The 26979-nt window shown below is 39.1% G+C and overlaps 1 protein-coding gene across 4 annotated transcripts; it reads right to left on the reverse strand.

Annotated features, from left to right (window-relative positions):
- Positions 1 to 930: 930 nt before the first annotated feature.
- LOC147370630 (RE1-silencing transcription factor-like) lies at positions 931 to 26979 on the reverse strand. Of its 4 annotated transcripts, none has more exons than XM_086405604.1 (4): positions 26644 to 26979; positions 18360 to 19263; positions 13089 to 13172; positions 931 to 6567 (listed from the first exon to the last, which is right to left on the reverse strand). In XM_086405604.1, exons 2-4 carry the CDS (start codon positions 19252 to 19254, stop codon positions 4532 to 4534), a joined length of 3015 nt encoding a protein of 1004 aa, XP_086261730.1. In that variant the 5' UTR covers positions 19255 to 19263; positions 26644 to 26979; the 3' UTR covers positions 931 to 4531. The 4 variants fall into 4 exon arrangements, with proteins under 4 accessions (XP_086261730.1, XP_086261732.1, XP_086261729.1 ...); XM_086405606.1 differs by lacking the exon at positions 26644 to 26979 and adding an exon at positions 25641 to 25780; XM_086405603.1 differs by lacking the exon at positions 26644 to 26979 and having other exon boundaries at positions 18360 to 19269.

The following is a 26979-nucleotide window of genomic DNA, read 5'->3' on the forward strand; positions in this document are numbered from 1 at the left end:
AGTGAACCTCTGAGAAAGGAATAGCAAAGGACAGGAGAAACACACTTGTAACCAAATACACTGATAACTTAAAGGTAACAAACTAAGTCACATATCAGTAACATTTATATATTCATGATAAATTCCCCATATATCCTTGCATCATGCAGAAAACTTTGTATTCCTGTTATTAATTCAACCATGCCAATATAATAAATGCTTGAAAATTCATTTTTCTTTTTGCTGATAAAGTCTTACAGGAGAAAGGTGAACTGCTCATCAATTCAACAAGAAAAATCCATTCTTTTCTGATTCATGATCTTATAGGTCATCTGATGAATCAAGACAAAATGCAATCCAGTTGTTCTGATGTTTCTCCAACTTGTTCTCCCTCTTCTCTAAAGGCCACAGAAATATCTAAGCCTTCAACATACAGCACAACTGTATATTTCTACTAACAAAGGAAACAGAATCTTACTAGAATATGGCTTATCTGTTTTTCATGGGTTTCATATTCTCAGATTTCCACTGAATACAGTAAAATCCTTAGACTAGTGAACATTCAATGTAACTTCTAATTTTCTCTTCAGTACATCTTTTCCCAATCATGAGTCAAAATTAGTATCAGGCTTGCAACTGTGATGGGGCATGTACATTAAAACTATAAAAGGGACCTATAGTTGGAAAGAAATTACTATGGAAAATCTCCTATACATCGTCTGCAGGTTTTTTTCTCCCTGACCTTCAGCTCCACCTCCCAGAAAACAAATTATAGAAAGGCTTGAAAGTACTACCCACTGGGACTGTTAGCCCAAAGGACAATGTCTGCCACAATCTTTCTACTTACCATGAGTTATTGTTACCTTGGGTAAAAGATTTTGAAAATTATTAATACACTTATAATTTCAGCCAAATAAATTTGACTTGATATACCAATAATAAACAAAGCCATAAAATGTTTTAAAACTTTATTTCAATGTAACTATACTTACAGAAATACGCATATTGGTTAATAGAATGCAATTTAACTTATCCTACACAATTTGAACCAAAAAACTTGGTACATGGTTTGCTTTAAAAAAGAAAGAAAAAGGATTTGCAGTCTGGTTTATTTTTTATCTATTACAAATGTATATAAAAGATCTTCCATCAAATGCTGCTGAAGTAAACAGCATGAACCTTGAGAAATTAAACTTTGGTTTGTCTCTGAAAAATAACATGTATTGCACTGTAAAAATTAATAAAGTTGGTGCAACAAACATTGTTGTAACGTCTCAATGCCAGTTCATAAAGTTCAATAACTAATGGATGTTGATGAAAATGGGGAGAGTCTATGTATACATGTGAAAATATAAAAGCCATTCAATCTAGTCTGATTTAAAACTAGAAGTCCAGTTCACCTGCTGAGGTCAACAAGGAAACTCTGCACAGTAGCTATTTTTCTGATTTGTGCAAAAAAGAAAATGAAGTTTCTTCCCAAGCTTTTCAGTCTAGAACTGAAACTACAGGAAAGGTATTCTGTCCATTGTCAATATTCATGGGATGATATGCGATGACTCAAGCTTAAATCTGAATTAGCACTTACATGCAAAACAGTCCCCAAAGTTAAAGACCAATTGACTTCAGAAGTGACTTCACAAGTCACTTCGAAAGTCACAATAAAGTTACAATGGCCCTTCTTGGAAGACTAGAGTAAAATACCCAGCCATAGTTGTAAGAAATCTTTCAAAAAATGCAGCCCTTTGTGAATGACACCTCAATTAAAAAAAAAAAAAAAAGAGGGGGGTAGCCCCACAGAAGCAGCTCTGGAAAGAGAAAAAATATATAACTTAATATATCTTAAAAACCAATGTGAATATAGGTTCAGAAGATAGTTAAAAGAGATATTTTTATAAGGCTACCTAGGATTAGGCTTATAACATATTCTAGTCTTTCAACTTTTGCTCTAGGACTAAATATCAACTTACAAATAACATGTTCACCTTTCATTCCTTTATTAAAAGGGAAAATTCTAGCTTCAATCCTATCCAGTGGAGGGGAAACTGAGAAAACAAAAAGACTCAAAACAGTTCCACGTAAATATCACATTTTTTAAATGGAAGAACTTCCAACTAGACCAGAAGTTCTTATTACTAATACACTTTTCATTGAAACAATTTTTAATAAGTACAAATACATGGCATTAAGTTTCAGAACCTAATATAGGCCTGACAATCAAGTCCTTGTTTTCTGGAAGAAAGGCCTCAAGTCCACTCAATTTCCAGTAACAATGTTTTCACAGATCACTTTAATAAAGGGTTTTAATTTCCTTCATATGTTCACTTTTGGCATTCTAGCCTTAAAATCTAGATAAGAAAATTAACCAAATTCCCCAGAAGTCAAATTTTTTTTTGAAGTATCAAAGAATCCACAATACCTCTTTCCCAAACTGATTCCCAGTTGGCAATTTGTACTTAACATGAATTTTTTCACATATATTGTTAAAGGTAACATACAAAATGTACCCATGAACATTAAAAATAGTTGTCAGAAAGGTTTAACTAGCCTTATAATTTAAGTTTTAAAACATAAATATTTGCAGCTTGATCTTTCGTTGACAATGATTGTCGGAGCTTAGAATTCAACATCATTTACAAATCCCTATCATGCATACAAAACACACACCAGTAACACACAACTTACTCATGTCTTGAGAGAGTCTTCTGCTTCTTTATATCTTTGGCCTCCCAGTCAATTCCAAGTTCAAATGTCTTTTATCAAACTTTAATCTATGATTTTTTATCAAGTTTCCCACCAATACTTCAATATTTTCCTTATCTTTCACGTTGCATTGTCAAACTCTGAAACCTTTCTCAGACATCAGACAAAAGAAAACAAATGAAATATAAAATGGTAATTTTAGAAAAGAATATGGGAGGGTTGAAATTATTCAAGGCTCCCTATTGGGATCATACTTTACTGGACTACAATGAGTAACTGCTATCAATAAGAAAAATCCTTTGCTGGATTCTTTCATACTCTTCGGTGACTGGCCAAAGAATCTACCAACAAAGTTTGGGAGTATATACTCTTCCATACAAAGTACCCTCATAGGAACACCAGAATAGCTACAACTCATTTGAGGCCTCACCTATAGAAAAAGGCAGTCACAGGAACAGCCAGGACACCCACTAGTTGGTGGAGATCCCTGAGAAAGTGTGATTTTTAAAAATCTGGACTGAACTTCAGTTTCACCAGCCTTTTCTACTGTATTCACAGGAAGTAGCAGCTGGTCTACCATACTACTTTTCTCATCCTAGATTTTCTGTATAACTGCTATGGCTTTGGAATCTCACAAACTCATATTGTGTGTAACTTGAAGGAGTAATTATCCCTCCTAGTTCCAGATTTGCAGTTTCCAAATAAAAATTACAGCCCTTTATTCAGCGGAGTAGACATAAACAACAACCATCTACCAATGAGGTTTTCCTCTAAGATACGATTTAACACTGCACTTTTAGGAAGTAGATGTACTAAGACACGTCAAAGGTTTACTTATGGTTGATACTTGAGATAAATATCCATTCAATATAGACCTAGTGGTTTATTTATTGTAAAGTTCAAACTGAGAGCTATGATTTCACTACATCCACTTAAAATAAATAACATTTGAAATGCAGACTCTGGCATATATATGAATTGAACCTACATATTTCATTTGCTCAGAAATTTGTACACAATAATATTCTGCAAGACAATTGCAGCAAAGGGGAAAAAAAGCCTGCCCTTTGCAAACAAGAATAAAAGCATCCCTCCAAAGAGGAAAAAATAAAATGCCATATATGTATAAAGTGTTATTGTTCAACACAAATGCTAGTTCTAGGGAAAAAAATGTAACTGCATAGATTTAAAAAGTGCAATCTTAAGCCATTAAAGCACCAAAACAAAAAAAACACACCAAAATCAGTGTTTTTTTTTTTTTTAGGACAATTAACATATACACAAATAAGAAATACCTATTGATCAAAAATCAGGAAGTAAATACCTGAACCGATAGAACATCTACTGTTGGCAGAATTTCTCTTCAAATTCAATGTATTTTCTCATCTTTAACACAATTTTAAAGTGCTAACTTCAAATAAAGCAGGCAAATTCTTCAAGTAATTTGCCATTTAAGTAAGCCAATTTTTATAGGGCTAAACAAGGAATGAAGAATAAACTAAAGTGAACAGGAAGACAGACATGAGAAAAAACTGACAAGTTATTGCTGAACAAATTGATAGAATGCTCTAATACCACCTTGGCATCCTTGGTTCAGTTAAAGGCAAAAGATAAAAATATTTTTAAAAAGCTAACAGGTTTAGATGACCGCTGGTTTAGTATACTAATTCCCTTGGATTTGCTAAAATGTGTACATCAGTAGGTACACGGAGTCCAAGAAAAAGAGTGGGACTTAAAAATCAAGATTGGACAGTAATTAATTTTAAAAACAAAAGGCTGTCTACTACTCCAAATGAATATAAAATGTCAGAGACCTTATACACTAAGAACTGAAGCCTTGACCAGAGTTTCACTACTCCTGCCCTTGAGCTGCCTTTTCAAGGAAGTATACATTAACCAAATGGCGATTGAGGTGTTTGCTGTAATCCTTTTCCTTTCGAAAAGAACGATCACAGAAGATACAAACGAAATCTCCCTCGGCCACTTTGACAGCCAAGGCATCCTTTCCATCTTTCCCACTGGTCTCTTGTGGAACTGGCCGAGCACCGTTCAATCCAGAATCGTCACTGTCCTCTGATGTGTTGTCACTTAGGTCACTTCCATCATGACTGTGGATGCCTTCGTCTTCATCCATTTCCTGAGACTCATTTACTGCCACGGTGACAGGAGGTGAGGCCACAGCAGTTGTGGACACGGCTTCATGTTTTTCTAGCGGTAGAGCAGGAAGTGGTGGTGAAACTGGTTCTTCAACTGCCGAGTCTCTGCTGGGGAAATTCTCTGCTTTCTTCTCATCAGTGTCCATCTCCATTTCACAGAGCATAGCTTCAGCTTGATGTTTATCCTCTGAAGTTTCACCCTCTGGCATATTCAAGTTTTCTTCAGAGGATGAAGTGTTGGCAGATTCCTTGATAACAGCAGCAACACCAGCCAGACTCTTACCTGCCTCTTCTGCTTCCACTTTTTGAAGAGGGGCTTCTTCATTTCCTTCGCCTGCAGGGAACAAATTTTGGTCTTTCGATTCCTCCCCCTTTAAGCTTTCCTTTGGCAGGGGTGGTGATGGTGGGAAGAGATCCTGTGCACTGGCACTTTCTTTTAGAAGCTGCTTGTCTTTAACAGGCACTAAGCCAACCTCAATAAGGACTTGCTCCTTCCGTGCCATTTCACTCAGCATGGTGGACTTTTCCTTTCTATTATCTTTGCGAGGAGACCTTCTGGGGATCGGCTCCATGGGAGGAGGAGGCTCTGTCTCAACAGGCCCCTTCTGAACAACCTCGATCTCAGCATCCCCCACAGGGGGAGGCGGGGGAGGAGGCTCTACCTGAACAGATCCCACCTGAGCAGGCTCTGGGGGAGGAGGAGGAAGAGGAGGAGAAGGCTCCATCTCAACAGGGGTCACCTCAACAGGCTCCATGGGAGGAGATGGCTCCATGGGAGGAGATGGCTCCATGGGAACAGGCCCCTTCTGGACAACCTCGACCTCACCACACCCCACGGGAGGGGGAGGGGGAGGAGAAGGAGGCGGCAGCGGCTCCGTCTGAACACACCCCACCTGAGCAGACTCCATCTGAGTGGGCCGCCTCTGAGCAGGCTGGCTGCTTTTCTTACATGATTTACTTCTCACAGTTTTCTTCTTTGTACTGTTTTTCACGCAAATGTTTTGCTTTTTATTCTCCTCTACTTTGCTGTCACCCTTTGGCACTTCCTGGCTATTTTTGGATTTGCTTTCTGCCTTCCTTTTCTTTTTTGTCACAGGTTCCTCATCATTAACAGGCTCTTGTAAGGGATGGGCTTCAGCTTCCACCTTCCTTTTGCTTTTCTTGCTTTTGCAGCTTTTTTCTGAACAGTTTCCCGGGGACACATCCACTTCTTTACCTTCCATGGCTGATTTGCGCGTTCTGGTGGTCACTTGGCTTGAGGCATTACTACAAGGCTTTTTCTCTTTTGAAACATTATCTTTCTTCTCCGCTTTTACAGACCTCTCATTTTTCTTCCCAGTCACATCCCCTTTTCCTTTTGTCTGCTCTGTTTCTGGTTTCTCACTGGTGAGTTTGTTATCAGGCAAGTCAGCCTCTCGCTTCTTGGTTTTCTTTAGTTTCACCTTTGAGACATCCATGGTTTTATTAGGACAAGTAGGATGCTTAGATTTGAAATGATACTGCAGATTACACTTCTTGGAAGCTGCGTAGTCACATACAGGGCAGTTGAACTGCCGTGGATTAACATGTAGCTCCACGTGTTTTTTGAAGTTACTTCTGTCTGCTGTTTTGTAGTCACAGTGTGGGCAGTTAAGAGGTTTAGGCCCATTGTGAACCTGTCTTGCGTGGCGGGTTACTTCATGTTGATTAGAGGCCACATAACTGCACTGGTCACACTTAAATGGCTTCTCACCTGAAGGCAGACAAGAGATGTTACAGAAGGCACACATTAAGAAATGAATTCAAGATTTTTTCAAATATGTTCATCAAGAAGTGGAAATAGATATAGAGATATACATATATAAATAAACAAAACCACCAAAACTATTTCATGAAGACTTTATCATGCAATTTATATTTACCATATTTATTTGTATATCTTTGCTCTATCCTTTGATTCTCATACCAAATGGAAGAATAATTATCTCAATCATCTTTCAAAAATTCATTAACTAACGCTCTCAGTCACTAGTAAAGAACACAGATTCATCAAGAAGTACACAACAATTACTGGCAAACTAATCTGGGCTTTTTTTTTTTTTTTTTTGGCTACCCCTTGGGGCTTAGGTTCTTAATGTTAATTCTAGGACAAGGGCACTCAAAGAGATAAGGTAATTTTAAAGTTTTTATCTTTAGTTAAACATATAATGGAATAGTACACAAAATTCCCATACATTCATTTAAGATAAACCTTGGAATTTCAAGTATTTTACACTCTCTGCCACACTCCCAGACCTTCCACGTGAAACTTTTAAAACAATGCCTTGGCCTCAGGGAGCAAAACATGTTTTCTTTCGATTTAACCCTTTGTCCTTTATGGCAAGAGCTGAGTCAAACTTTTCCAGTGCCAGAGCTGCTATTCTACAGAAAAAGTTTAACAAGCAACATCTTTTCTTAATTCTCTCCCACCTTCTTCTAGACTGGGCAAAGGAACTAGGTAAATGAAAAGGGGCATACAAATAGATATGGCATATTAAATAAGAACAAGAAGTCATAACCACAGGCACATACAAGACCAGAAGCCTCCCACCCACCCCCAAATTAAAGGCGTAAGATTTAACTCATTCTACCTGAATACATACCCATCTAGATCACAGTCTAGCAAATATTACCAAACGGTATCCAAACCCCACTGGTCCAATGGAATGCATAGCAGAAAAATGGAAATTGACATTTATGAAAATTCATCTCTCGAACATTCTCAAATTCACACCAAATCTTTTTTCATAAAGCAAAACTATTCAGATATTAATAAAACCACATAGATGCTAAGCTTTACCTGATTAAAAAGATGTGTGACGACAGATCACAAAAACTTGTTCAGTTTACGACTACGTTCCCATTGTCAGTGACCACATATTAGTCTACCAACAGATTTCTAAAACACGATGCATTACTCTCTACTTGGTCCTATCTTGTCCTTTCCATTAAATGACTTAAATGGAGACAAACATCTACTTAACATATATAGACACAGAATGGGGAAAAGAAATGTGACATAACTGTTAAGAACTTGTTCTACAATAAGAATACCTGGGGGGATCAAATATGGGGCTCTGCAACTTATCATGAGGTCTTTAGCAAGGTACTGAAAACTCTCTAAGGCTCAATTTCCTCATTTGTAAAGTACTCTTTAAGTGTTGTAAGCTATAAATAATCCAATCCAGTTCGAGCACTTAGTATAGGACAGATGGCCAAATAGTCAAAACACATTGCCTGTAATTCATGACTTTTGGAATAAACTGGTCTAAGTTATAGAATGGCTAAACAAAAGGGAAGATTTCATGTGCTTATCTTGCCTTACTGTATAAATTCTGCCTTTGAGTATACAAAGAGTTGATGAATGGAGTTGATCCCTTTAGGAAAATATTTGAGCTCATAAAAGAATTATAATGAAAATGTCATTTTATGGATTTCCATGGTGGCTCAGTGGTAAAGAATCTGCCTGCCAATGCAGGAGACACAGGTTTGATCCCTGATCCAGGAAGATTCCACATGTTGAGAAGCAACTAAGCCTGTGTGCCACAAATACTGAGCCCGTGCCCTAGGGCCCAAGAGGCTCAACTACTGAGCCTATGTGCCACAACTACTGAAGCCTGTGCACTCGAGAACCTGTGCTCCCCAACAAGAGACACCACGACAGTGAGCCCCCCAAGAGAAGCCCCAGCTCACCGCAACTTGAGAAAAGCCTGCACAGCAATGAAGACCCAGCAGAGCCATAAATAAACAAATGTCATTTTATAAACCCTAATGAATGAGGGTATTTACACAGCCTGCATCAAGTAAGGTGTAAGCCTCCATGTGTGAAACAGTCAGGGAATGGGAGTTCCTAGGATTCTGTTTAAAACTATGATGACATCATTTAACCACTTCCTTCACTCCACCCCCATTTTTGCTTTATTGTCATTAAATCTTTATTGTATTGAAAAATCAATTCATCAAGTTCAGTTTATTAATACCTAGCTGAATGAACATTCTTTTGCCCTGTACCAACAGTTTTAACTTAATTCCCTTTCCCAGTTCTAGGAATATTTACTCATTTTTAATTTTACTTTTATGAATGTGTCATATGTCTATTTTATTCTTCCTAAAGTACAGATATAAGGCACATTCTTATGAAAAAGAGCCCAGGAAGAGTATAAAGGGAATTTCTAATTAAACAGTAATAGGGGCATACTGGAGAAGGCAATGGCACCTCACTCCAGTACTCTTGCCTGGAAAATCCCATGGACGGAGGAGCCTGGAAGGCTGCAGTCCAGGGGGTTGCTGCGGGTCAGACACGACTGAGCGACTTGACTTTCACTTTTCACTTTCATGCATTGGAGAGGGAAATGGCAACCCACTCCAGTGTTCTTGCCTGGAGAATCCCAGGGATGGGGGAGCCTGGTGGGCTGCCGTCTATGGGGTCACACAGAGTCGGACACGACTGAAGCGACTTAGCAGCAGCAGCAGCAGCAGGGGCATACTACTCAGCAATAAACAAAAAGTTCTGGTAATGCAGCATGGAATGAATCTCAAAAACATTTTACAGAAGTAAAAAAAAATTAACAGAAATCAGAGTTATCAGTTGAGGGGAAATAGGGGAGTACTGATTGGAAAGAATAAAGAGGGAACTTTTCTAAGGGTAGTAGAAACATTTGGTGTCTTCACCTAGATGGCAGTCAAATAAGAGAAAACATATATAAAGTCACTGACCTGTAAACCTAAGATGTGTGCATTTTCAAGTGTGTAAATTAGACTTAATAAAATACTGTTTAAAAATTTTCAAAATGAACTCCTATGCTAGGAGAATGGGGGAACTATCCAGGGTGATACATACAAAAATATAGTGGCAAACATAAGTTCAATGTATCAGGATCTCTAAACTATTTAAGTGAGGATGCTTCAAAACCATCACTTGTAAACACAAATAAAACACAGAATAACAGCTGATTAGGTTAGTGTGTCTATATATTTCACCACACCATTACTCTGATCCCTTCTGACTTTGGCCTCAGAAGACCTACCTGAATGGAAGTGCTCCAAGGAAATAATCAATGTGGTTTTGTTTCATTAACTAATTTGTCATTTTAGCTAAAATGTACCAACTCAACGGAGCCTAATCTCTTCCAGAAATTAATCTAAGCACACACTTCTGTTCCCTAAAAGATGAACAGGGAAGTGAATGCCCAAGCTGACCTGTAAAGATCAGACTCCAGACCACAAAGAAAGCACCCAAGATGTTTACTCCATGCAACCCAGTTAGGAAGGCTACCTTCCCAATTTGACCACATTTAGCCTCAATGATTTGCAATATAGGATCCACTGGAAATAATTCAGCACACTCATACACAAAACAAACTAGCCATGTTTGTTTCCTGTTAGTGACTCACAAATTATTGGCATCCAATAAAAGACAGTGGCTTTGCTATCTCCATACTTTGTGTTTCTAATTTCATTATTCTGTAGCTTCTTGAGCCATTTGCTGAGCCATAATATTCTGTAAACACTGCTGATGACTAAAACTGAGAGTGTGAAAATATGAAGCCAAACCCTGGCTCTTCTAAATTGGAGGAATGACAAATTAACCTTAGATAAAACATTTATCTTCTCAAAACCAGTGTCCTAATCTATAAACTGGGATTTAAGTATTCTAGAGGTACTAAGATTTGAGATAACAAGTTTCAATTTTTCAGCACCCAGCATGCATACAATAAATAGTTAACCGCTACTCATTATTAACACTTTAAAAATATTTGCTATATTACAATGGCAACTAGTAAAAATCAACTTTAAAATATAGCAAAAGATAACAGTAATCAATGCAAAATCATTCAGGCAATCATTATTGTTTGGTGTAAAACAGAGATACAGATTTATACAGTGACAACAGTATCACTGATTCAATGAAAAACATACAAGTGTGTTGTCATTCTGATCCAGTGACACTAATATAAGGTCAACCAGATATTTCAAGTGAGACACAATTCAAGCATTTAGACTTAATTACCAGTGTACATGTTATACAAGGCACAGGGGAAAAGGAAAAACTAAAGATACCATGAGAAAGCTAAGTTAAGACAAATCCAGAAGAGAGGACATTCCACAGAAAAAATGGTTGTATTGCTTCAAGGCTTTAATGGGGACAATAACAGAACTTATTATCACAAGTGGAGAAGGAAATGGCAACCCACTCCAGTTTTCTTGCCTGGAGAATTCCATGGATGGAGGGGCCTGGTGAGCTGTGGTCTATAGGGTTGCATAGACAAGACAGTTATGAAAATGGAAATGATCTAAGTCATGAAAAACTCTTTTTTTAAAGGCTACAGCACAAATATTAGTAGGATATGATGGCCTATCCTCAACAAAGCATCCATGTTATCCGAAGAAAGTGAAACCACGAAGCACCCAAAAGTAATACTAAAAACAGGTTTCTGGTTAAGTGACTCAACTCAATAGTTAAGAAGATTGAGAAGGAGCATTCAAAGTATAAAACTTGACAAGCATGTAAGGTCAAGAAGGGCCAGTAAACATGCTGTGATCCCTCACAGCTGCTCAAATTAGAATTCATACTGTAATCGAGTCTTAATCACTGACCTAAAACAGAAATACCCAACAGAAATAAAATGCAAGCAACAGAGGTAACTTTAAGTTGTCTAGCAGTCACATTACAAAGGCTAAAAACAAAACAAAACAAAAAAACAAGTAACAATAATTTTACTTACTTAACCCACTATATTCAGCATCATGCCAAAATGTAATCAATATTTTAAAAAGATTATTTTATATGATTTTCTTCATACTGTTTAAACTCAGGTATGCACCTCAATTCAAACCAGCCACATTTCACTAGCTCAGTAACCACATATGGACAGTGGCTATCCAATTAGACACCACAAACTATTATCCTAAGGTAAGGGGAGTTGGGTCTATATACACTTCGGTACACAGCAAAATTTTAGCAGAATTCCCCCATAGGGCTATATATTCTAAATTTAAGAGAATATGCTGATCAGATGTGCTTGTTCACCAAGGGTCAGTGTGACTAAAACGAATTATCCACTCAAGACCACTATGCTAATATTGACCTAACTTTGCTGTCTATCTACGTTTTAAATAATGGGGACCAATTCTGGTTGGTGTTCTTGATAATTTCAGTCACTGGAAGGGATATAAATCTTCAACTTGCTATAGACCTATATTTTATCTATTATAAGTTAATAAATTGGAATCATGGTTATCTACCATTCTTTAAAGTTTGGCTCTTTATAAACCAGCCCTCAGAAGCCCTGTCAACTCCCAGAGAACAAATCCAAATTTCAGAAACTGAGCAGCTATAAGAAGGAATCCCTGGAACCTGGTAACCACACAGTATGAAACTTGGTGTTATGCTCTGTTGGAGGCTAAGGGAGGCAAGGGCAGCTGGGTGGGAGTATGAGAAAGCAGAGGCAGTTCAAAAAGGATTAACCAGCCTTGGCCTATGTTCAACTTTTATTACATCATGGAACTTAAGTTTTGACCTCATGCGAAGAGTTGACTCATTGGAAAAGACTCTGATGCTGGGAGGGATTGGGGGCAGGAGAAGGGGATGACAGAGGATGAGATGGCTGGATGGCATCACTGACTTGATGGACTTGAGTCTGAGTGAACTCCGGGAGTTGGTGATGGACAGGGAGGCCTGGTGTGCTGCGATTCATGGGGTCGCAAAGAGTCGGACACGACTGAGCGACTGAACTGAACTGAACTGAACTGAACTGAACTGAAGGACCCTCCGCCTGGACAAAGTACACACATACATCTACATTCAGTTTTAGACATTCCACCTATGGACTCCCTGGTTAGAAATCTCCATTTAATACAGCTCTACCCTAGCAGACCACTAATTTTTAATTCTGATTTCAGAATTATGCTATAAATAAACATTTAGGATCCAGTTCCTAGTCTAGAAGAACTTTCTTATAATGGCAGTTTACTAAAAACAATAGATGGAAGATTGGGACTGACATATATATATGAATTACTATGAGAAAACAGATAACTAATGAGGACCTACTGTTTATAGCACAGGGAACTCTATTCAATGATCTGTGGTGACCTAGATGGGAAAGAAGTCTAAAAAAAATGGATATGTATACTGTATAACTGATTCACTTTGCCGTACAGTGGAAACTAACACAACATTGTAAAGCACTACAATAAAAAAAACTTTTTTTTAAGTTCCCATTTCTTACCAACCTGAATGAGTACGCATATGTCTGGTTAAATGAGTCTTCTGAGAACTTGAGTAAGGACAAAGTTCACATTTATACGGACGTTCACCTAGAAAAATATAATGATTAGTGTTCAAATATGATAAAATAATGCAAATACCGTTCTCAACCATATACATATCATGCAGTACTGAGGATTTTTTTCTCCTGTTCCTGGCAAAATGATCAATTTTTATCATGTATTAGAAAGATCATTTAAAATACACATAACTACATTATATCAGCTTTGCTAATAAAAAGTATCATTGGCTTTCTGAATTCTCACAGCCCTTTTAATTTTCACAGTAATGCTACATGTTATTACATTAAATATTAAGAACTGAAAAACTATCTTGGAGCAGGTTATCAGCAACATCTTAAAAATAGAATTATCCTTAAAAAAATTCACTACATTGTAAATCAACTATATTTCAATGATATTCTTTTAAAAATCTACCCAAATTTTCTGATGCTATGACTTGGGTAATTTTTTTGGTCTTTATAAATGATAAAACTACTATTTGAAATTGTTAGCTTTAAGCAATAACATTTTTGAGTGAGGAAGCTATTGTTTCAAGCTAAAATTTTCAAGTGGTAGCCAGAACTTTTATAAAATAAGTCAGTGTTAAAGCAAATTATAATCATTAAGCGACAGGGACTGAGAGTAACTGAAGATGACAGGCCAGTAATTTACTAAAGAATTAAAAGACTCAAAGGCAGGAAATATGTATTTTTTGTACACACATTATCAACCACAAAACATGTATCTTTTAAAAAGCTTGATAGGGACTTTCCTGTTTAGGACTCTACACCTCCAATGCAGAGGGCACGGTTTGGATTCCTGGATGGGGAACAAAGATCCTACATGCCATGGGGTGCAGCCGGAAAAATTAAAAAATAAATAAAAATAAAAGCAGCTGTCTCTCAGGACACAATGGAACATTACATTAAAAAAAAAAAAAAAAAAGGCTTGATAATTTGTTTTCACCTGTTCTTTGGCCACAAGATAATAATTATGACTCTGGAGAAGCTTCTTTTTCTGTAAAAGTATCTTTGAAAGTGAAAGTGAAGTCGCTCAGTCGTGTCAGACTCTTTGCGACCCTGTGGACTCTGGCCTACCAGGCTTCCTCCGTCCACGGGATTCTCCAGGCAAGAATACTGGAGTGGGTTGCCATTTCCTTCTCCAGGGGATCTTCCCAACCCAGGGATCGAACCCGGGTCTCCAGCATTGGAGGCCGACGCTTTAACCTCTGAGCCACAATTTAAATCAAGAAAATATATGCAGAGCATTTAATGCAGTGCCTAACACACAAAGCCCTCAATAAACGTCAGTTATTATTTTGTAAGTTATAGTAATAGATGTGTCTAAAAAAATGGGATAAGGAAAAGACAAGTACAAAAAAATAGAAAGCACTGATGAGTGTTAAATGTATTTTTAATAACTATTCAGTTGTTATTAGCCAGTAGCTATAGATTAGTTGTAAATACATCATAGCAACAAAATGCATACTTTGACACAGAAGAATTTTAAGACAGCTTATAAAATGTTGGATATATTTCTGTAAAGAAAACATATAAATGGCCAATAAAGACATGAAAAGATGCACAATATCATCAGCCATTAGAAAAATTCAGATCAAAACCACAGACATGAAGACATCACACCCAAAGGATGGCTACAATCAAAATGACAGATGTTAAAATATATTTGTTAGGAGAATTATTTGTGGAGAATTCAGAACTTCAGTACAGTATGGGTGGGACTGTAAAACAGTGCAGCCACTTTGGAAAACAATTTGTCAGTTACTCAAATGATTACACATAATTACCATATAGTCTAGTGATTTCATTCCTAGATGTATACTTAACCAAGAGGAATAAAAATATTACATCTACACAAAAACATATACATATTCATAACAGCATTATTCATAACAGCCCAAACTTGGAAATAACCCAAATATTCATTAACTGATGAATGGATGAATAAAATATTACTTATCCATACAACAGAGTATTATTTGGCAATAAAAGGAAAACAAGTACTGTACATATGACATGAATAAACCTTGAAAATATACTAAGTAAAAGAAGGTAGCTACCAAAGATCACACATGATTCCATTTATATTAAATACTCAGAATAGTTCAATCCACAGTGATTTGTATGGTTTATCAATTGTATATTAGTAAAGCTGTTATCAAAAAAAGTGAACGGAAGAAAAATTTAATACCCTTTCAGATTTACATGAAGGATCAACTAAGGATAATTCACTTTTAAAATTCTTCATAACAAATAGATTGCTTCAATCTGTGTAACTCATCAAACCAGACACAAATACTCTAGAAATGCTAGTAATTTTTCAGGCATACATAAGGCAAAAATATAATCTTTTAAAGTAGAATTTGTGTAATTCAATAAAAATTAATTTTTAAAAAAGTAGAAACTGTGAACTAGCTAAATATCAAACCCACAAAGTGAAAAATCTTTTGAGTTAAGATTCAAATAAAAACCCTCAGCCGCTTACCATGATAATTACCTATAAAAAAGAGATTCAGAACTTTGAATCTTAGCTGCATGTGACCCTGGGAACATCACTTCAGGCCTTTGGTAAATAAACACCCTGCTTCCTCAGCAAATTTTTCTGAAGATTAGCAGAGTAAAAGCACCTAACCCTTAGCACTCAGTAAAGGAACTTAAGAGACCCACTAAGTGAACCTGAAAAGGTTCCCTAAGTGAGAAGTAAGAAACAAGTGATTCCTGTGGATCATTTCTATATTTCTGCTCATTAGCACTAGATAAATTAATTTTTCCATAAATACAATTTTCATGCATGCATTTAAAACCAGAGGTACTCTCAGAATTTACATAATCAAAACAGTATCCTTCTATTTATACACCAACAAATTATTTTGAAATTTTTTTTTTAAACACCACAAATAAACATAATGGGGTGTGGTGGGGAAGGAAGCTTTTTAAAAGTATTAAGACACACTAAGTTTAACACTAAAAATGCAAAATGAGATATGTGTACCTATGGAAGTCATGATATTATTGTGGAAATATGAACCTTACCTTAAGATGAGGGAAAGTTATTCAATAGATGATGAAGTATATAAAATACAGCCATTAAAATTAGTCACCATTTCATGATATGCAACAATGTTAAATCACTATGTTGTATACCTCAAACTAATACGGTATGCTAATTATAACTCAATAAAAATAAAATTTCGAAACATTAAAAAAATTAGGCACCTAGACTATAATTAAATGACAAAAAACCACTGTAACAAAAAATGTTTGAACTCCTCTGGTGGTCCAGTGGTTAAGAAGCCACTTGTCAATGCAGGGGACACAGGTCTGATCCCTGGTCTGGAAGATCCCACATATCACGAGGCAATTAAGCCCCCGTACCACAACTACTGAAGCCCATGAGCCAAGAGCCCATGCTCTGCCAGCAGAGAAGCCACTACAATGAGAAATCTGCAACTAGAGAGTAGCCCCTAAAGTTCTAGCACAGCAAGGAGAACCCAATGCAGCCAGAAATAAATTAAATAATTTTTTTTTAAGTTTCAAAAAATTCACATAAAAAATTGGAAATTTATACTGAAAGTAAAATTTTTCCAGATCTCTGCATCTTTCTCGTTTTTTATGTTCTTAAATCAGCTAACTTAGATTTATCATTGGAAACATTTTTAGATTTGGGGGAAATTTTTAAAATTTTTAAGTGACTCAACAATTTTGAAAGTGTTAAAATATAACTGACACTAATAAAATCAAAATTCAGTACAACAAAGACACTGGTAATATTCTTTATGATGACTTGTATGGTGGTTAGGTTAAGTGCTAAATCACTTCAGTCGAGTCTGACTCTAGTCTACCAGGCTCCCTCTGTCCATAGGATTCTCCAGGCAAGAATGTTGGAGCTGGTTACCATGCCCTCCTCCAGGGGATCTTCCCAACCCAGGGATCGAACCTGGGTCTCTTATGTCTCCTGTGCTGGCAGGTGGGTTCTTTACCACTAGCACCACCTGGGAAGCCTGGTTATGAGTACAGATTTGTAAATATTCACCATTGCCAATAATACCTTTTTAAAAAAATTCATAAATGTGTACATGTAAAACTCATGCATTTTACCATGTCAGTTACTACCTGAAAGCTCTACAGATTAAGGCCAATCCTAAATTAGGCCCCAAGGTTTCACAAAATTATTAAAAGAACATGAAGTATTTATGGCAGAAGTATATTTGGTATTTGTTGGTGAGGTTAGTTTAGTCTAATAGTTTGTTTAATTTAAACAGTTAAGTGATTAATGGTGTAGGATTCCCAAGAAACTCTCCTTTCCTATGCCATGTAATTTTGAAATGTTTGTACTTTTTTTTTAATTTTTGAAACAAGATGGTTTTAAAGCCTGGAGACAATTAATTACAGGTTAAAACAAATTCCAAGGAGACTGCAAAGTATTTTACTTGACCAGATTTTAAATTACACAGAAGCCATCTGTTGGAGCTTAGAAATCTTGCTGCAAATGTGTTTCTTGTAATGGAATTTTATCTGCAAGCTGTCTTGTTTATGCCTACCACTTCAACATCAATTCCTCTCCTCACTAGGACTCACTTTTAGCACGGGGTTCAGTCCTACAGAGTGACAACTACTGCAAATGCGATCTGATGCGAACAGCATTCCACAGCCCTTTTCTCTGCTGATGGGAGGAGCAGAGTACTAGGTTACCTTATCTATGTTGTTCAGACCAGTAATCAGTCCTCAAAGGTACCAATTCACACCAAGAAAATGTAATGCAATTATCAATAGTTACAAACAATGCTTTTAAAAAATAAGACCCCTTAATTACACAGATTTGAAAGTCAATTTAAAAGTGATTAAGGGGAGTAGGGGAGAAATGCCAGCAACCACTGAGAAGGGCTTCCTTTTGAGATGAAGATGTGCTGAAATTGATTGTGGTGCTGGCTGCATAATTCTGTGAACATACTAAAGCCAATGCATTTTAACAGTAAATGGATGAACTGTGTTGAAGTGGAGTATATCTCAATAAAGCTGTTATTTGATGTACAAGTTGATATATGAGGTATGATTGCCAAATGTGATAAAATGATGATTTTAACTGTTGCGTATAGGTGATGGGTACCTGTGGGTGCAGTGAGGCATTCTCTTTACTTCTGAGATGTTTAAAATTTTTCACATTTTCCATTTTGGGGGGTACAGTACACTTAATAAATGAGAAAGGTACTCTTACCTGTATGAGTTCGAACATGCTGAACATAATTGTTTTTTCTGTCTGAAAAATAGTTGCATTTTCCACATGTGTAAACTTTCCTTGGAAAATGGTTTCTCAGGTGTTTCCTCCAGTGATATTCACTCACTGTGGTGTACGTGCATATGATACACTTGTAGACTCGCTCATTGTCCCCGGCTCGGGTGTGATGTTTCAGGTGAGCAGTATAGTGATCATAGCGATTGGTATTGTAGCCACAGCGGTCACAGCGGATGGGGCCCTTGGAGAAATCGCCCTCTTCCCCAGTAGAAGAGCCGGATTCCCTGGCTTTTGCTTGCTTCTCGGCACTTTCCTCCACAAAAAATTTCTTGGCGCTGTGAACTCGGATGTGATGCACAAACTGCTCTTCAGATTCTGCTTCATACTGGCATGGTTTACAGCGGAAGGGTTTGGTCTTCAAGTTCTTGCACTTGTCCTCTGCTACGGGTGTTTCCTGAGGAACGTCTTTATTTGAGCTGTACGTTTCTGAGGCAGCTGCTACCTCAAACACAGGCCGTGGCTGCACAACATTGAGTTCCAAACTTTCCAGTTCCATGTTCTCCAGCCCACTGGGTTCGCCTTTCACCTCAGGAGACTCCTCAAGTCCTTCTCCATCACTATCTGAGAAGTTGCTATCCCCAACAGGCATCAATTCTGCCATCTGCCTTTCTTCGCCAACCAGGTAATCACAGCAGCCGCCATTTACTTCCCCAGTTAAGGCCACGTTTGCCAACATGATGAGCTGAGGCGCAGCCAGTTCAGCTCGAGAGAGATCAGGCAAGTCATACATGTCGTTTGGCAAGGCCATGCCCATGGTGCCACTGCCGGTGAACAGCCCTCCTCCTCCGGAAGACTGCCCCATTACCTGGGTGGCCATATCTGTGCTCTGCATTCAAAACAAAACACACAAAAGCACCAGTTTAAGCACAACTTTTACTGGTCTAAAACAAAACATCACTGTAATTCTTTGTAACTTAAAAAAATACATTTCCCCATATAATTTTTAAACCCAATCAGCTTCATTAACTATTGAAAATAAGTCTTTAAAATAGCTTTGTAATTCCAAATTCTCTTTATTGCAGTCATCAAAAAAATTTCTATGACCCCTATAGGAAATTCTATCAAGTGTTTGACACATGGCATGTCTTCCCTCAAGCACTTTTACTTTCTGGTGGAAAAATTAAGTAACCTTCATTTTTAGAGCTACTTAAAATTATATTTTAAATTCTATACATGAATAGTAAACTGCTGTCCTCTTAACTCCTGCTTCAACAGTTTACTGGTCTAAATCAGAAAGGGGAAAAAGATCCAAAAGCCAACTGTGCACAGATTAAAGTATGGTCTGCAAAGTAGAAGCCTGTAATAATTGCTCCGAGAATTAAATCTCATATGAACTCAACTATCTTCAAAAGAATAAATTACCATTGGCCCTTGAACAACAAGGGGCTAGGAGCACTAACTCCCTGGTGTAATCTAAAATCGGAGTGAAACTTCTGACTTCACAAAAACTTAACTACCAATGGCCTAATGTTGACCAGAAGCCTACTGATGACAGTTAACACTTACTTGGTATGTTATATATATTACATACTGTATTATTACAATATAGTAAGCTAGAGAAAAGAAGACGTTAATAAAATCAGAAGGAGGGCCAGGCCAGGCGGGGCTGAGCAAGAACAGGAGACCCAACCCCGACACCCATGATCGTGATCTTCCAGGTGATACTTGAGACTCTCTGCACCTTCATTTATGGAGCACCTTCCAAGGCCAGGCCTTGGGATGCAGCCCCACAATGATCAGCTCAGTCTCTGCCTTTGTAGGCTAACAGTCTAGTGGCTATACATCATCCTGGTAAGCCCGAACTCACCAAAATTGTGACAAAGGAGCTGGCAAGAACAGGGAGCTAGTCTTGAGGTTCTGGGAGTACTGAATCCTGCTTATCTATGAAATGCAGTTAACACCTCAGCAGGACCTATTTCCCCAAATACAGGATGACCCTTCTGTTATTTACATATGTAAAAAATTGAGACTTGAGAAAAAAAAGCTCTCGAAGGTGCCACTGATGGCTAGTTAATAAACCCTACAGCGACTGCCAACCAGTCCATCCTAAAGGAGATCAGTCCTGGGTGTTCATTGGAAGGACTGATGCTGAAGCTGAAACTCCAATACTTTGGCCACCTCATGCGAAGAGTTGACTCATTTGCTGGGAGGGATTGGGGGGCAGGAGGAAAAGGGGACAACAGAGGATGAGATGGCTGGATGGCATCACCGACTCAATGGACATGAGTTTGGATAAACTCTGAGAGTTGGTGATGGACAGGGAGGCCTGGCGTGCTGTGATTCATGGGGTCGCAAAGAGTAGGACACAACTGAGCGACTAAACTGAACAGTGACTGTCAATCCATTTCAGATACTTGTGGCAGCAAACAAAGCCGTTCACCTCTCCAAAATGGGAAAAATGAAAACAAGAACTTTACCTACTGAAATTATTTTCAATCTTTCCCCAAATAACAGTATTTCACAGGCCTTGAAAAATTTTGGTATCACAGCAAATGACACTTCAATTCTAACTGCTTTTATTGAAGAGGGAGAAAAACATATAAACCAGGAAGATGTAATATCCCAGATAGAAAGTCATCAAGTTTCTCTAAAAAATCTCCTTGAAATAACAAATATTACAGAAATAAAAGATACTTTCTTGGGATATTATTGAATGTTATCACTTGCAGAATGTCAACAAAAGATGTTTTGTGAGATGACAAGAAACAGTAAAAATTTTCCAGCATCAAAAAAAGGGAAATTGTAAGAAAAAATATATTTATAGTAATGTATTCACTGATATCATAAGTTTATGCACACGTATGTAAGGTACCCATATTGTCTTATACAATTAAAAATGTTGTTGTTAAACATTACTAATGCTAGACATCAAAAATAAAAACAGTATGAAATTCATGTTTATTTATGGATATAACATTTATACACTGATAACAAAGAAGCAACAATATGACTGCTTTATGATAACTTAATGTGATCAATATGATTGCATCCTGATAGTCTAACACGTGCAAATGAATGAATCTTTATAAAAATGTTATAGCATACATTACTACAGTCATATTCGTTCCACAGTATTGGAAATGTCACATTAAAAAAAAACTACTTACCTGTAACAACAGGCTGATACAGTTTTGCCAACTAGGAGAAAGGCATACTATGTGGTAGTGTAATTTTTTGAAAGCACAGTTAAAAAAACAGCAGGAAAACAGATAGTTAATTTTATATTGAATATCAATCATGTTATATTAATGTAAGGGTAGGCTATCCACTTCAATACGAGTCTTGCACACTGTCCTACGGAATGAACACTTAGGTGATAAAGATGATGACATAGTAACATCTCAGGACTCTTGCCATAAAGTTACTAGATTTTTCATAAGACACACACAACTGATAAGTTTATTAACTGTACAACATGACGTTTATTTTCTGTTCATTAAGTGGAAGTGGAGCATCACAAAGGTTTTCAACCTATTAGTCTTCATTCACATTGAGCAGTCTGAGAGGAGGAAGGGTTGGTTTCGCTAAGGAGTGAAAGAGGTGAAGGAGGAAGTGGAGAAGGCAGGACAGTCAGACTCATGCAGCTTGATGGAAATGCATCCCAAATTTTGTTTGACTTTTTTCCTTTTTCATTTCTCCCAAAATGTTCCTATATGGTATCAATCTTTACATGGTATGCTTTAGTTTCACTGTATCATAGAATGCTTCATGTTGTAAAAATGCACTCATCTCCATCAAATTATCTTAATTCCTCTGATTTGAATTTCTCCAAGACCCCTGTCTTAAAACTCTTCATCCTACTTTTTTTTTTTGCTGTGAGATCCAGAATCTCATTCATATTTCCTTGATTGGCTCTGTTGTAAATCCTGTGAAGTCTTGCACAACATCTGGACAGTTTTCTCTAACAGGAATTTACTATCTGGTGCTTGATGGTTTCACAGCTTTTCCTATAAAAACAGCATCTTCAATGGTGTAATCCTTTCAGACTTTCATGATGTTCTATCAGGGTTCTCCACCCACAGGATTGACAACCTTTCCCATCTTTTTCATAGAGTATCATGTCTAATGAGCTTAAAGACTCCCTGATCCACAGGCAGAATTAGAGACAATTCTTTCTTAGGGAAAGTAGACCACTTTCCCTAAGGGTGTTAGCCAAAGTCCAATTCTTCTGCATGAATTCATCCTGTGTGGAATATTTTAGAAATTTAAATACAAGTTGAAGAAATGGGGAGATGCGATCAGAGACATATTTTCTGTATTTCACTGACTCAGTTCTTTGAGCAAAAGCAGCTAAACGTGCCCAAGCAAAATTTGAACCTGAAAACGGCAGTTCCTATGATGGGAAGTAGACTCGTAGGCAGCTTGAGGGTGGAGTAAAAAGAACAGACTCACTTTGCTGATTGTTCATTATGTATTTTCACTGGATGAGTAAAATCCTAGTTTTAACAGAGGTGGCTCTCTATTTTGTGTGGAGGGGATACAACTCTGATCTAGGTGTAAGTAAGGACCACAAAAGCCATTTCTTTGGAATTAAAACTTCAGAGAAGAAGAAACGTTGCCAGTGGACAATGAAAACAAAAGGTGGGTCATTATTTAAAAACCTAAAAGAAAGTTAAGAGGGAAGACATGAGAAATTTAAAGGTCACTGGGCTACAAGACAATGTTTCTGCTCCTTGTCTAAATGGATAGAATTCATAGACATCCAGCTTCCTGGAGTAGTTGGCACCATTATTGAATGTATCCAGAGAACCAAGAGGAGACGGAGAGATGGCAACAATTCCATGACTTAGATTCAGGACTTAGAGAATCCATAGTAGTGTTATTCAAAATAAGTTGATTTCCTGTGTTCCCTGATAAGTAAGTCACAAGTTTTCTAGGGCCTGCTAACACTGGTGGGAAATGTTGCATACATTCAAGTCTTGTGTCAGAAATCTACACTTTTCTGAATCAGTTCCCATAATCATTGGTGGCAGCTTAGCCCTGTTCAGTCAAGTGGGGTTGGGCGTAGTTGAACACGTCTCTTTAGGACTGGTCTCAAGCCATAGAAATTGATGGAAAACATTCAATTTCTTCTTTGTGGGTTGTTCTCTCATCTTTCTGACCTCTGCTTTCCCAGATATTAGAGTATTATAGTGGCTGCCACATAGCTAAATTGTTGTGTAATCATTGGAGGCAGCTCCTCATCCCATGTTCATTCCTTATGTGCTTTTTTTTTAAATCTCTAAGAAAGGGTATGGACATAAGCTCACTGTTTGCAAATAACCTATAAAATTATGTGTCTGTTGAGTTATATATACAATGAAAATGCAACTGAATAAGTTTAAAAGACGAGTATAAAATAAATGTGATCAATGCAATTATGAAAAAAAAAAAAGAAAGTAGACCACTTCAGAATAATTAATGTTGAATTTGTGCGGTTCTGGGTGGCCAGGAGCACTGTTCAAAGCAACACTACTTTAAAGAGCACTCCAGTATTCTTGCCTGGGAAATCTCATGTAGCTGGCAGGCTACAGTCCACAGGGTCACAAAAGAGTAGGACACAACTTAGTGACAACTACAGCCCCTGCTCTCTACAACTAGAGAAAAGCCTGCACAGCAAGAAAGACCCAGCACAGCCAAAAATATATAAGTAAACAATTTTTAAGTGAATTTTCAATTTGATATAAAAAGGTATTTCCCAAAACATGCAAGGTTTTCAGGCCTGCTGGTGTAGCTGCAGTAATGATGTCACAAATACCCTTTTTCTTTAATTTAAAAAAATTAGTATGGATTCATTTATTTTGAGATGGTGGGCAACCTCAAGTGCAGACATCAATCTACACCAGTACACATCAAGCAATTCAACTTTTTCTTGTAACAACTTTGCTTCTGGGGAGCACTTCCAGTATCACAAGTGGTACTATGTATGGGTCCATGATGTTATGGTATTGCACTAAACAGGATGAAAAATACGCTAGAACTGCAAGTGGTGACTTTTTACTGAAAACACAATTTACTGGACAGAGGGCTGATTAGCCTCACCTAGCATTTTCAGCAGACACTTGCAACACTCGAGCTCAACAAAATTAAAAAGAGGTGGCCACAAAATTATTACATTAGTACTGTATGTACTAGTTACTTTTACACAATTATGATTTAATAATGAATCTCAATTTACATTTCGATGAATGGCACTAGTGCAGTGGCTTATGCGGTTGAGTGCAAGTCTTGATAAATTTCAACCTTCTATTAGATTTATCAGTAGTAAATAATAGACTAGTATTTACATATATTTTACATATTCATAACATGTTTCCCCTAATTTTTTGATATTACTAGGCTGCATGGTTGGTGTGTTAATTTTTTCAAAATACTGCAAAGCTCAAAAACTTTACAATTTATTCCTTGGGAAAAAAAAATCCAAGTGGACCCCCACAATTCAAACATGTATTGTTCAAGGATCAACTATATTGTGAAAAAGTACTACTTTTTTGATTATTTGACCTGTTACAAAGTAAAAACAAACAAAAAAAAGTAAGTAATCACCTTTTCTCCTGTGAGAAGAGATGTTTGGTGTATTTAAGACTTCACAAATCAAAAAAGAAAAAAGACTTCACAAATCAAAGTAAAGAAACTTTCAAATTCCCATATAAAACAAGACAACTCATTTTCACTATCAGCAACTTTCTTGCACTGTGCTTGACTTGGCCCACTTGCACAGCGGAGCCATTACAAGATCACCTTGAAACCTTGGGGTTTTCATACACCATCTTCACACTTTAGTTTCCAATCTAAAAGGTGTTATTCACGAATCAGGTGTTCTCTTACAAATCAGAAAAAGCAAAACAGATGGCAAAGACTGAAAAAAAAAAAAAAAAAGAATGCTAAACCCAAAATACAAACAGTAATCCGTTTCACCCAAGTGCATAAACAAACTCGTTGAGTCATAGGTACCAAAGAAAGTCGGAATCAAATGCCATCACACAAAGCAAAGGCTGTCCAAAGCCTTAACGAAACGCCCAGGCGACTCATAATTCCTAATTCTCCCCAAACCCTAACTACCATCCCCACAGGCATTTCCACGTTGCTCAGGAAGGCCGTCCGCGCACAGCCCGAAAGCCCAACGTGCCACTCGGATCCTACGTGCTGCCTTCACCAGCGCCGGCCTCGGCCGCGGCATTCCTGACTGAAATAGGCATTCGGCCATTTTCTCAAAATACGTACCAAACACAAAGCAGCTCTTCGCAAATTCCGGCGCCCTCGCTTCCCCTCGCCTCGGCCCGCTCACTGCACCATCGACACACCAAGTCGTCCTGAAGCGTCTCCTGGGCTCCCCACCACTGAAGGCGGCGAAACAGGCAAACTCGGGGCGCCGTTGGGCCAGACCGAGTCTTCGCAGTCCAGGCTGCCCCCTCCCGGCCCGCGCGCCCCAGTCCGGGAAGAGTGAGGAAAGTTGCCGCGTCGTCGTCGTCTCCGCTCCTCGCCCGCCCAGGGCTCGCCCTCCGCAGGGGGCCGGGAGCCTCCGCGGGCGCCCTCCCGAGGCGCCGGGCCCCGAGGGCCAGAGGGGGCCCCCTGCGCCCCGGAAGTCTGAGGCTCACTCCCCCACGGCGCCCCGCGGGACTCGCGCCCCGGCCCCGCCGACTCCGGCGGCCAGACGACCCCGCACGCAGGGCCTCGGCGGCCTGGCGGCCCGAGCGCAGAAATCGCTGTCCAGCCCCATTGGCGGAACCGCCCGGGTCCCAGGCTGACTCAACTCGCCCGGCCGCACTCAACGGCGCCTTCCGGCGAAAGGGAGAGGCCGGGGAGGGAGGAAAACGCGAGGGCCGCCGGCAGGCGAGGGGCTGCGACGGGACTCGGAGCAGGAGGAGCACTAGAGGAAGTTAGTTTCAGGACTAGGGCCCCAAGCAGCTCCGCTCCTGGCCTCTAGACAAGACATCCCCGCTCCTGCGCCCGCGCGGACGCGGCGACCCAGCCTCGACTGGGGAGGGGGTCCTGGCGCCGCGCCGCACCTCACCGACGCCCCCGGCCCAGCCCCCCGGCGGCGACGATGTAACCCGATCCCGCCCGGCCGCCCGCCCCCGCCGCCGCCCGAGCCACAGTATCTGCAAATCAGCCCTGGACAGCGCCTCGCTCCGCGTCCTTCCGCGCCCTCCCCTTTCCGCGGCCACGGCCGCCCGGCCGGCCCGCCGCCCCCACCCAAACGTGTCTCAGATCGCGCCGCGCTTACCGGCCTTTCTGGGCGAGGAGGGGCGACGGCCCGCGTCGCCGCTCCTTCACGGACTACTTTTCTTTGTTGCAGGAGTTTCGGGGGAGGGGAGGGTGACGGTGGAAAAGTTGGACGCTGGGCTCGTCGAGGCCCGCGAAGACCCAGTGGGGCTGCACAGAGTGTTCAGGCCGCTGGCTCTCGCCCTGCGGTCCGGGCCGCCGCCGCCACCCACAGCAGGCTCTGGGGCCCCAGGCCTCGGCGGCGCTTACTCCGCTCCTGCGCCCTGAGCTCTCGGGAGCCGCACATTCCAACACAGGAGGCTGCGCCGCGCACCCGACCCGCGCCGCCGCCGCCACT

This window comes from Bos grunniens, chromosome 6 (genome assembly GCF_055505025.1).
Source record: "Bos grunniens cultivar Pamir isolate PY7600 chromosome 6, Bosgru_T2T1.0, whole genome shotgun sequence".
NCBI lineage: Eukaryota > Metazoa > Chordata > Mammalia > Artiodactyla > Bovidae > Bos > Bos grunniens.